The sequence below is a fragment of the Bos indicus x Bos taurus genome, chromosome 26 (genome assembly GCF_003369695.1).
Source record: "Bos indicus x Bos taurus breed Angus x Brahman F1 hybrid chromosome 26, Bos_hybrid_MaternalHap_v2.0, whole genome shotgun sequence".
Taxonomy (NCBI): domain Eukaryota; kingdom Metazoa; phylum Chordata; class Mammalia; order Artiodactyla; family Bovidae; genus Bos; species Bos indicus x Bos taurus.
This window is the reverse complement of record NC_040101.1, coordinates 31,215,241-31,228,044: the sequence shown is the minus strand read 5'-3', so window position 1 is coordinate 31,228,044 and position 12,804 is coordinate 31,215,241. Positions and strand designations below refer to the sequence as shown.

At 42.9% G+C, this 12,804-nt stretch overlaps 1 protein-coding gene across 3 annotated transcripts in view; it reads right to left on the bottom strand.

The window, feature by feature from the left end:
* HPSE2 (heparanase 2 (inactive)) overlaps positions 1-8,316 on the bottom strand; it is a 720,373-nt gene extending 712,057 nt beyond the window's left edge. The window contains exons 1-2 of one of the 3 annotated variants that reach the window (XM_027528882.1): positions 7,911-8,316; positions 4,854-5,011 (exon numbers count right to left, since the gene is read on the bottom strand). In XM_027528882.1, the coding sequence (XP_027384683.1) occupies positions 4,854-5,011; positions 7,911-8,200 (448 nt within the window). In that variant the 5' untranslated portion in view covers positions 8,201-8,316. Of the gene's footprint in view, positions 1-4,853; positions 5,012-6,150; positions 6,475-6,820; positions 7,442-7,910 lie in introns of those variants that run through there. The other 2 variants (XM_027528884.1, XM_027528883.1) reach the window with 2 other exon arrangements.
* Positions 8,317-12,804: the final 4,488 nt, after the last annotated feature.

Below are 12,804 nucleotides of genomic sequence, written 5' to 3'. Positions count from 1 at the left end.
CATTTATGTAAAATAAAGTGAGACAGTGCAAAGTGTGTATGTTCAAGGCAAATATATATTTTGGCAGTTGTGCTGTTCTTATGTCATATGTCCTGATGGATGGACTGAGAATAGAAAGACAAAGAATTAACTACCTCACCTCTACTAAAACTAGGAAAACTTCCTGGAGAAAGGAGAACAATAATATTAGTTGTATAGTGCCTTAGAGTTTACAAAGTGTACTCCACATTCATTATTTAGGATTTCAGAAGCTCTCAGGAAATGAAAATTGAAAACAACATTTAAATTTGTGAAAAGGTACTATTAAACTGTGAGTTGGAAAATTAGATGTAGAAACTACAAAAGGTCAACCAAGCAAAACTAAAGTAAAGGCAAAGAAGAAACAGATATGATAAAAAAAAAAAAAAAGTGTGACTCCAGTGCAAGGCTTTAAATCAGGTGGTAAATTTGATTTAACACACAGTATTAAACCAAGGCACTTAGACTACCAAAGATAAAGAGAACACAGTTAAAATAATGAAGTATGTCATTAAATAAATATTAAGAATGGACTTCATGGGAAAATGCATTGAAGGTAAAAAATGAATAGAATTTTTATGTATGTGTTTACACATTTCTTCATTGGCAACCTCCATTTTTCCAGTGCCTTTAACATGCTTTTAACCTAGTAGGCATCTAGAAATATTTGCTGAAGTTCTACTCTGTGTTAGAATGCTAGACATTTTGGGATATGCAACAGTTATATATGGTCCCTTCCTATTAATAATTTACATTCTATTAAAAAGTAAAAGACAGAAGGGGCCAAAAGAAAGAAAGCTGCAACCGTCCAAAGAAAGAAAAGATAACTATGAAATGACCTGTTCAGGAAAGGCTTATGGAAATAAGGGGCACTTGCAAAATTGGGTAAAGTGGGTTGTAAGATTTTAACAAAGCCAAGAAAAAGGCATTTAAAGCACATACAGAATGGCTGAACACAAGGGGTTGAGATAAAGGTGTTTTAAGGAAACAGTGAAAATCAAGCAAAGCTGCAATAAAAGGTATATGAAAACATAAGAGTACAAAAGATAAGCTGAGATTTTAAAAAGGTTTTGAATGGCAAGTTGAGGAGTTTGAACATTTCCTGTAAGCAATCCAAAAATAATCAAAAGATTTCCAGCAAAAGAGTGACATGATGAACATGATATTTTAAAAATATTAAACTGGCTTTTGATGTGCACAATAAATGGTATATACCTTGATTAAAGATATGATTATGGCAGTAAAGAGACAGGCATACAAATAAAGCACACTGAATATATAACAAAGAGGAGCAGACTGTAGCAAAATAAATTTAAGAACAAAAGATTAACCTATGATTTCTTTGTTAGGAGCAAGAATAGCGTAACATCACATAGAACCAAAAGGAAGTTAGGCACAGGGTAAGACCCCAAAGTATGAAGAATAATCCTATTTCCTATTTTCATTTCTTCCATCATGTTTGTATGAAATTCAAGTTGCCTAAGCTAAAGTGGAATAGGTAACTGTATTAAAGGACTAACTAGAGAAGTTCCCAAAGTGATATATAAACAGTGACTTTAGAAAGAGGAAATGCAGCTGCCTTAAAATGCTTTAAAAGTATTCAGAAAATACAAGCCACATGACTTGCTAATTGCTCAGTTAGTTCAGAGAAAAACAACAAAAACAAAAAGTCACTTCAAGGTAGCAATATGAATGCATTAACCAGAAAAGTGTACATTACCCAAGCTGGGTATCAGTTCCTTTAAATGTTAGTATATAACAAAACCAAGTATTAGTCTCTTCTCTCATTACCACACACAAAAAAATAATCACTCTTATGTTCTCCACCTCTACTTCTTAAAGAGAATTCTCCCTACATTTTCTTAACCCTCTCAAACAATTCCCTAATTCTATCTCCTTTCTTCTATGGTCTTTCTTCTTTGGTCTACTGTATTTTATTTACTTCTTAGTTCCACTTTAAAATATTAAATATATATATTATAAATTTTCTGAAGCTGCCTTTAATAAAAGTAGGAATATTTAGCCTTCATATTTAGCCTTTGCAGTTGACAAAATATTTTATACACATTACCTCTCAGAACCCTCACAGAAGCAATGCACAGCAGGTATTATCATCATCCATATATTATACAGAAGCAGCAAGCCCAGGGCCACATATTCATAAGTGATAGAGTCAGGCCTGAAATACAGGTTTTCTGAATCCAAATTCCATATTCTCCTCCCTATGTCACTCAGTTTCATCATGTGCCAGTAGCTATATCTAATTATTCAAAATGTATGTCATTATTCTACACTATGTTTAAGCCAATACATCTCTTTTTAAAAAAAATTAGGTACTTATGCCCAAATGACCCTATTACACAGCCATTTACTGAGAAAACCTAATTATTTTATGAGGCTCATTATGATGATAGTTATCACTAGATGAAAAGTGATGATTGAAGTATAATATTTACAAAATTGCTGAGCCTATACCAAAACCATTTTTGCCTTTAATTCTGCAACACAACATGTAACAAGACAATATGGGTGATTTAAGGATATGTGAGCATCAAAGGACAGAAACAGGGCATTCCTACTCTCTTTAGCTGTGCAAAGGCCTCAAATACTGATATAGTTCAGAGCATCTTATTACCAGGGAGACATAAATCAAAAGGAGTTCAGCTAGGAGCAATAAAACAGATTAGTGTCTGGAAGGACTGACTTTAAAGAAAGTTTTAAAAGAATTAAATCCAGGTAGTCTAGATAAAAAAACAGCTAAGAGGAAACCTGTTTTTTGAAGCTGACACTCACAACAAAGAAATTATTTTGAAGATAAATGTCTAAAACAGTGCAAAAAGGAATATTCACATATTTGGAGAATATAAAGGGAAAATTCAGGAGAAATTTACCAACAAAAACCTATGGGACAAAAGAACTTTCTCCCACAGGAGTGGTGAAAACTACATTCCTAGAGATATTTAATACCATGTTGGACAAGACAAGAAAAGTATTCCATATGGAATGATACTGTACTGGCCCCTGAAGTGGTGGGAAGAATGAAGATGACCTCTTAGATCTTTTCTATTTCTGATTTTTTCCTAATTCTATGAAGTTTTATGGAGCACGGCCTTCTACCAATTTCCTTTCTCCCCGTGATGCCCACTTTCTCCTTTCACAAATGGAAACAAACTGTAACCTTCATTTTAAGCAGATCTCCCATTCTCAGTGAATATGTAATATAACCCTAGGTACAAATTTTGGAGAAAAAGGCTAATTCCTAAACTTATAATGCCCCCCCACTATCCCCCACAGTGGTTCCTGGGACTCTTACAAGTTTTTTCACAAACTAAAGACGAAGTAGTTCAAATGGACTCAAAGAAGAGCAGTTTCATCAGGAAAACCATTAATATCCTCCCTTCTTGTACCTGAACACAAAGCTGACAGTGACCCTGGGAGCTAAAAAGCACTGGGTCAAATTACCATCAGAGCTGCTGCTCGGGATTGTCTTTTAGCTTTCAGCCTTTTATGCTGAGTGACAGCAAAGTCTACCTGCAATCCACATTTTCATAGTAATGACATTTACCTTTGAAAAGATGTAGTCTTAAACACCTACACACTTGGCAAATGTTGTAAAAGAGTAAGTCTGATTCAGGATTCAAACTCAAGAAGCCTCAGCCTTGCCCTCTTTCTCATCTGACACTTAAAAAAAAAAAAAAGTTTCTCAGCCAACCTTGAAATAGATCCCAACTCTCCAGAATTCCTGTTCAGTGAAAGCCCCAGAAAATACAACAGGCTTTTCCTCGTTTTGCTGATTTATAAGGACAAGATGTAACAAAATCCAGGGAGCTCTGAGAACATGTCCCTGAGCCCTTTAAAAATAAAACTGTAGCTCACATATGAAAAGGGACAGCAGGGCAGAGATAGTCCTCCAGGAATGGACACTAATGCTTCTTCTATGCAATCTAAGGTAGAATCTAATCTTCTACCTTAGTGGCTGAAGACCCAACAATTGCCATCTTGCCTATTTTACCCACAAAGAAAGTTCATTGATATTAAAACCAAACCCTCTAAACAATTTTTAAAAATATTATTTTCACTTTTCCCTAGTAAAAATGAGACTGTTCGTATATTTAAAAAAAAAAAAAAAAATTGGCCTCTCATATTAGAATGGGATTCAGAGTTTTCAAAGCCCTTCCAGCACTCAACTCTGATCCTGGCAGGAAAAGCTGGCAGTTATAACCCCATTTTGAAATTTAGGGGGTGGGAAAGTGTGATTCTGAGATTAGGCAGTCTAAAGGAGAACTCACTGCAAAGATTTTCAAACCTTTCCAACAAGGGACCAATCTAAAAGGGATTGTTCCAGAAAATTTTAGTGGATTTCAAAAACGGCTGAAGACCGGTAGCCTCATCTCAGGAAAGCAAGGAATAAGAAAAACAAAAGGCAACTTTTCCTGTAATTTCAAGAAGGAAATGTGACCCTGACCCTTTAACAGCCTACGAACCTGAAAGAATTTTCTCAAGAAATTCCTTGAACTTTCTCCCCACAGGACTAGTCAGCCAGAAGTTTTGGCTACTAGTTCTGGGCCTCTGTCTGAGACTCATCCGCCCAAGAAAAGCCAGGAGCCTGGACAAGGAGAACCTGAGGAGCCCCCTTTACCTAATCACTTCAGAACTCCCACACTCCTGTGTCCCCTCGCCTACAGCTACCAGTTTTTCAAGTGAGCTCCAACCTGGTCCTCCTCCAAATCTGCACGCCCCCTCACACGCGCACACACACACACACACACACAGATTGCTCCCCTGCACTCCCCAAACTTTACCCACCCAACAAAAGTGGGAACCAAGTTTCTCACCATCCTCATAGTTTTTGAGATAGTAATCCGGGCCGGGACCCCCACGGCTTTTTGCCGGGTTCCTCAGGTTCTGGAACTGCAGGAAGTCGGTCCTTTTGCCCCCGAAGCGCAGAAAGGCGGGCGAAAGTCCCCGGGCCAGGGTCACCAGACGCTTGGAGCTGCAGGGGTAGAGAAGGAGAAAGGAAAGGATACGGGGGACAAGCGAGAGGCCGCAGGGCACCAGCAAATCCCTCTTTCTACTCTCTGTGGAGTTTCGCCTGGCACCCTAGCCCGCCTAGCTTTGGGCCGAGGGACCCGGCACTTCGCCTCCTGCGCCCAGCTGGTCGCGGCCCTCTCCTTCAGGCACCCCGACGGTGCTCACGTAAGGCAGTATTTACAAAGAGTTAGACTGTTTGTTAACAGTGTGTGCATAGGTGGGGGTACGCTTCTGCTGAGAATACTGGACTAAGGCGCAGTTGCTGGGCTTCTGCCCCTGCCGGGAAAGCGCTCCGAAAGGAGTCGCGCAGCGCAGGGACCTCGGGCTCCGACGTTTGCCAAACTTCTCGGCTGAAAGAGGGAATCTGCCTCCTCTGCCCCAGGGGCAACCGCAACCTCTATGCAGAAGGTGAAACCCGCCTTCTTTCTCTCAGACCAGGCATCTGACATCAAGTTTGATTCTTTTTTCTTTTTCTCAACGCCAGTTGATTTTCCTTTTCCACTACCTTATAACAACTGCATGCATCTCCCAAATCCTTGTCTTTCTGAGAACACTCCCTACACCCTTGCACAGTAAAAGCAAGGTCTCTTCGGTCCCTGAAATAACTCAGCCAGATCTCAGGTAAGGTAACGACCTTCTCTCCACACCGCCCCCGCCCCCCCCAGTTGGGCTCCATCTTTTTCCATTCCCACTTGGGATCATTTGGAAGCTCTGAGGAAAGTGAAGTTTGCCGAAATGTGGAACGTGCGCGTCGCAGCAGACTCTGAAGAGCATCAGAACAATGGCATTTACAGCTATTTAGGTTCAGGATTTCCATAAATAGGTTTTTTAAAAGCCAAAAGCTAATTAGGGAAGGCGCAGAGAAGAGCAATGCGGATACGCTTAATGCTAAGGGCATCTGCCATTGAGTTTCGGATTTCTAAGTTATTTTTAACGCTTTTCTGGTTCAGGTTCTGAAAATGCAAATCCAAATGGTACTAAAGAGCATCTTGAAGACGGTGGATAGGAAAGGGGGGGTGGGGGAACAACGGAGACTCCGGTTTCAGAGTTTCGGACAAAAGCTGTGGCCGCCCAGAGAAGTCCCAGTAGGGAGAAGGATACCCTGGCCGTGGACTCCAGGACTGCGTTACCAAGCGGGCGCAATCGGGCGTCGTGTGGGCCCACGGCTGGCAGAGGAGACCGTCGCGCGAGTCCGGCCCCGCGGAACCGGCGTTTCCAACAACCATCCAGCCGGAAGCCTGCACAGCCAATGCAAATACGCCCCGCCACGGCTTCTTTCCCGAAAAGCCGCCTTCCACAGTCTTTTCTGAGGCAAGCATTTAGCGAGAACAGTAAAGGTTTTGTTGTTGTTTTTAAGATAAGAAGCAAAAGAACTCCAAAGGAGTCCGCGCAGCTGGAGAACCGCGATGCAAGTAGGGAGTGTAGTCGCCCCCCCGTCGCCGGCCCCCCACCCCACCCAACTCTCCGGGCGAGCTCAAAGACGCGCGCTGCTGCATGAAGAGCTGCCGAAGAGGAATCCGGGCCGCGCAGAGTTGTTCCCGCCCTCTCAGCAGAGGCGCGGGCAGGAACCGAAACGGCCTCGGCAGCCGCAACAGCAAGCACTCAGCCTTCCCGCAACGCTCGCTCCACGTGGAAGAAACGCCCCAAACTGCGCTTCCCGCTACCTGCAGCGTCCTCCCGCCCGGCCGAGGGCAGGAGAGACCCGGAGAACTGAGGGGCGGGCGCACACTAGAAGCAAACTCGAATTTCGCGGAGAGTGAAAGATACTCACGAAAGACGCACGGCGGACGCGGCCTCAGGGCAGAGAAGTGAGACTGAGAGCGCTCGGAGCTCTTCGAGGGAGCCCACAGCTGAGCTCCAATTTGGAGGGGATTTTTTAAAACTCAACATTTGTATTCGACATTGTAGACAATTTATTTTTACAATGCAACTCTCTCCCTGTTGTGAAGGGATCGTGGTTGCCTAACTGCTGAACAGTAATAACCGGGGAGAGGGTGCGCCCCAATTAAGAGTCCAAGCCCTAAAGTAATGTAGAATCCACGATTATAAATCTCCTGGCTTCCTAATCCACCGGTGCGAGACTCAGACCTCCGAAACATCCCTAGAGTATTTCTAGGACCCTTTCCGCTCTCCTTTTTTACGCTATGACCGCAGCGAGGGTTCTTTCTTTCTTTCAAGAAAAACTAAGCTATGCAGTTACCGCAGATTTAAGGAGGAGGGACTGGGGGACCATTCGGTCTATTAAAAGTATCTTTCAAAGTCCTTAAATTTGGAGAGGATAGCAGAGGATATAAAATTAAAACATCCGAACCAATTTGCCTACCGCTCAAGCCTCTGCCTAGATTGATTTTCTGTCTGGAAGTGGGAGAGAACTGACGAAACGATCTTTCCGTGGAAAATTCCACTTTCGTGCGAATCCCGCTTAAACATTCACAGACACACGCAGACACGCACTCTCTCACACACACCCATTCCTCTCGGGTCTTTGTTGCTCGAGACCTTTTCTTCGCTTTTGTAACTGCCCTGAATCTCTTGTTTCTCTTCAGAAGGAGTCCGGGAGGCTAATTGTGGATATATGTAAGCACAACATTTTTTCAGTCATAACTGATAAGTTTCTGAAATGCCTTCTGCATTGCAAACATGTGCATCTTAATAGAAAACATTGCTTTTCTCAATCACCAGTTACAGCCTAACAGCAAATATTCCTGGAGGAAGAAAACCTTTCTTCTCTTTGAGAGATCCGCCTGGTGTATTTTCTTCTTCTTCTTCTTCTTCTTCCCCCTTTGGAATGGGGGGATAGGAAGGGGTGGGGGTTGCTACTTTAAAAAAAAAAAAATGATCCATCGAAGCCCCTGCCTTACCTTAAGAAATCGAGCCAGCCATCATGAATGATGGACGGATCCAGCTGCAGAGAGAGGAAGTTCTCATTGACTGTCCTGACTGGGTTCTTGGTGCTCACATCAAGTAGAATCAGGGTCTTTTCCTTCATACCTGGAGCTCTGTCTACAGGCAAGGGTCTCCTGTCTCCAGCTTGGGAGGAAAGGGAGCGATGGAGCAACAGAGCCAAGAAGAGAGCCACCGGGGCTAGGCACGCGGGGGGGCGGGAGTTGCTGGAGGGCATGGCTTCAGGGAAGGCACAGAGCACCCTCATTAAATCCCTCTGATTTAAACCTCTCTTCCTACAGGGTCTCGCTGGTGACTAATTGTCCTTATCTAAAGTGTGTGTCTGTCTGCCTCCCCCCCCCCTTTTTTTCCCTTCCTTTCCCCCCCTCTCTTGAGCTCTCTCTCCCTTTTTTCTTTTTTCTTTTTTTTTTTTTCCCTTCAGTGTTTTGGTGCTGGTGGAGCGAACTCACGCCCCTAGCCAGCCTTCTCAGAGACTCGTGCCAAGAGTACTCGTTCACCAGCACCGCCCCTTTAAGAGATTTCGACTGCAGACATTTTTTAACTTTTTAAAGGTAAGGGGGTGGAGGGGGGAGGCGGGAAGTAAGAGGAAGGGGTGGTGTTGTACCCTCCTGATTTAACCCTCTAGGCTCGGGAAGCGGAGGGAGGGATCGAAACTATACCGTTGTAACATTTGGGGTACGGGCGGGACGTCTTGTTTTTACTTCCCTCCCAGTAAGGCTCTGGGGAGGGCGATTCTAGCTGCGACCCCGACGCGAAAGCCCCTGCGCCATGGAGTCGAGGCTGCACCAGTCGCTCGCCTGTTTGCCCTGACAGCGTCTGGCATTTCGACTCCTCCAGGCCCTTCTCTTTGGGGTAAAGCAGCGAGAGCAAGGCTGCTTAAGTTGCAGAGGGGTCCTGCAGTGGCGACTGTGATTCCTGCCAAAGCACAGAGAGCAAAGGGAGATTCCATGGATCCAAGTATGGACCTCTGCGAGGCGCTGGGCAGACACACAGAAGCCGCCTCTGACCTCCATAGGGCAAAGACTGGCCAGAAGGAACACACAGAGTGACCAGATCAAAAGGTTTATCTGCCCGTGTGGGTAAAAGGCTGTCCATGGTTCCCATCTGCCTGCAGCTGAGGCCAAAATGTCTTGGGGGATTCACTATATACTGACTTAGGCCAAGTCAAAGCAACCCTGTCTATGCTTGCCTAGTCTGGGAGGCGTTGCGCCCATCTGAGCCACTGGTTAACTACTCCACTGCAGCAGCAGAGCCACCCCCTCAGCCCCACCTCTATATCAACCTTGGGCTCATCCCTCCCACCGGGAATTACACCTTTCTGGTGCCAGAACAGAACAGTAACACAATTAGGTTTCCAAACTTAGTCGGGAGCCAAAGCCAGAATCTTCCCACACTTAGTTCCTGGATGCTCCAGAACAGCCAAGAGCTGCAGGGTGCACCACCCGCCCTGGTTCATGGATCCCCAACCCACAGCACCTCCCAGGGTGCTAGGATTGAGCCCTAGGTCCCCAGTTAAAGTCAGAGAGAGAGGCCAGACCTGGTTTGCTGCAGTCATACTGTCAGGTTCCACCTTTCGGCTTCTTTCTGGAATAAAATGGGGCTTCTACTTGGCAGATGAAGAGAACTACTTTATGTGGTGTGGGGAATGCATGAGCCTCCCAGGGCCTACTGGTATCAAACATGCAAAACTCTTAAAATGCAGAGCCAAGGTTTCCCCCAAGGGTTCGTGAGCCAAGGGCAGCATCACAGCCACCAAAAAACAGCAAAATGGCAACCTACCTCTTCCTCCTTCCCCTCAACTGAAGTTCCTTGAAGCACTTCTACCAAACTAATCAACCAGGAAATAGAGCTTAGGTGGGTTAGACTGGGAAGTGCCATGAAGACCTTTTAGGAAGTCTGCATAAAGTGAGACCAAAGTTGGGGGGGGGGCGGTGGGAACCAAGGCATATTATTTAAAGATGATATTTAAAACCAAGATGTTAATATACTGAAGGATTAGAGGTGATCTCTGGCCCTAAGACCTGCTTCCCACAGTTCCTAAAAATGTCTAACACGTCTAGATCCTTGAAAATATGTGTGTGCTTCTATGTAAGGGTGTGTAGTATAGTGTGCGTTTCAATAGAAATTATTGTAATTTTTAAATGTGCACTGAGCAACTCCTAGAGATGGGAACAGCCTGATGAACAAAGGTTTTTACTTATCTTTGTATCGCCAGAACCAGGCACTTAGTAGGTATTCAATAAATGCCTGTGAGCTAAATTAATGGTAAATCAAATCATGCTCAGCACACTAAAATCATAGACTGCTCTCAAGAAGAATGTGAAAATAAATGCATAGTTTTATTTGTGACAGTAAACTTTTAGGTTTCTTTTCAGTAATTTGTTTTCTCAGTTATTAGCATTTTTCTGGTCATCTCCTTTAGGAAATACTTATCTTCCAAATTCAGAAGCCATTAGTTCATTGCTTATACTCAAAATTAAAACTAATTATATATTTTTAACAAGGAGTCAGATTTTCCAAGGGCTTAAACACCTTCTGGATTACAAGTGAATGTACTTTCAGAAGCCACATTAATCGGGACCAGAGGAAGACCACCTGAATGAAATAAAGAAATCACTCACCCACTGCTGCTGCTAAGACGCTTCAGTCGTGTCCGACTCTGTGCGACCCCATAGACGGCAGCCCACCAGGCTCCTCTGTCCCTGGGATTCTCCAGGCAAGAACACTGGAGTGGGTTGCCATTTCCTTCTCCAATGCAGGAAAGTGAAAAGTGAAAGTGAAGTCGCTCAGTGGTGTCCGACTCTTAGCGACCCCATGGACTGCAGCCCACCAGGCTTCTCCATCCATGGGATTTTCCAGGCAAGAGTACTGGAGTGGAGTGCCATTGCCTTCTCCGACTCACCCACTAGATGTCTATAATTAATATACCTTTCAAAAATAGCTATTCTTGTGACTAAGAATGAACTTGGTTATAATGAGAATCTGCTTAATTATAAATTTTATCCATATTTTTTGTTAGTAACCCAACCATTCAGTAATTTCTCGGTGGCCTAGTTAATTACTTTAACCCGTATTCAGTGTCTTCACCAGAACCTCTATGTAGTATAAAAATCAAACCCAACAAAACAGTGTTTTTTTTCTTACTTCCTGAGGAAAACCATCTCTCTAGCCTGGCCACTGAAACTCTAGCCATGTCCAGCCTGAGGACATCTAGGCAAATAAAGTGATTCAATAACATTTAAGGAGTCCCAGATAGTCCTGATTAACTCTGAGATGACTTGCTTAGTCCTTTGGTCTAGTTTGGATATAACTCTCCACAGGGCTACTCTTTCCAAATAGGACCTCCCTCCCCATATCACAGTTTTTATTTTACCTCTCATCTAACCCTAATTATATTCTGTAAGTAGCTCATTATTAATGCGTATATTGATGTTTCTATCCTATCTTCTGTGTGCCAGGTGATAACAATCTATCTCTCTTCTGCCTTAGATTGTAATTTCCAAGGGGATAAGAATTGGGACTGTATAAAATATGAATTACTGGGAACTAGATGCATTGAAATCTCTCCTTGGAAATGCTCTGCCTGGTGTTACTGAATGGTCCTTGGTCCTTATAGATAAATTATTTTGCTTTCTGGGAGTCTAAGTTTCCATATTTGTAAGAAATCTTGAAGATTAACTGGTCCAGTGATTTCTAAACAATAGGATTTCAAAATAAGTATTAGTGTGGAAGAACCAACATATTTGCCAAATTTTTATTTTGTCTAGTAAGAACCTTAAATGTATCAACTACTTATTACTATTTTTTCCCAAAAGAAAAGGACATTAACTGCCAAAAAAGAGCTGAAATGATATGTCAAAATAAACAGCAAGTGTGTAAACTGAATAAATTTAGCTTCATGAAAAATCACTATAATATTTTATCATTTCATCTCAGAGCAATGGAAATATGCCAGTGACCAATATGGGTACTATGACTGGTGACTGGAACTAACGATATATCTTGTGTTTATGGCCAAATTCTACTTTGTAACATACAGTCAGGATACTTTTTAATGATGGTCGTTGTGACTATAATAATTTCTTTCCAGTCTCCTATGCTTTTTCCTCATTTTTAGCTTGTCACAAACTTATTGACTCCCTTTCCTTCTATTAAACACCGAAAATCATTGTCATTTCAATGCCTGCTTTCCCCTTCTGAGAGAACTATTCCTCCCTTCTGAGAGAACTATTCCTTAAAGTCTAATAGCTAGGAAAAAAAAGAAAAAAAAATTCATTCCACCATAATGGGACAGGAAGCATGAAGCTACAGCAGCCAGTCCACTGTGTCATTGCTGCCTGGGTATTTGTCCATGATGACTACTATTTATTGATATCTTATGGTCCAGGCATGGTGCTCAGGAAAATCTCACTGATCTTGAATAACTCTGAGAGGTAGATACAATTCATTATTACACCTAGTTTACATATAAGAAAATGGAGACTCAGACTTGTTAAGCAACAAATGCACAGCTAATAAGTGTTCCCATCACTTCATGGCAAATAGATGGGGAAACAATGAAAACAGTGACAGACTTTATTTTCTTGGGCTCCAAAATCACTGCAGGTGGTGACTGCAGCCATGAAATTAAAAGACACTTGCTCCTTGGAAGAAAAGCTATGACAAACCTAGACAGCATATTAAAAAGCAGAGACATTACTTTGTTGACAAAGGTCCATCTAGTCGAAGCTATGGTTTTTCCAGTAGTCATGTGTGGATGTGAGAGTTGGACCACAAAGAAAGCTGAGTGCCGAAGAACTGACACTTTTGAACTGTTATGTTGGGAAAGATTCTTGAGAGTCCCTTGGACTG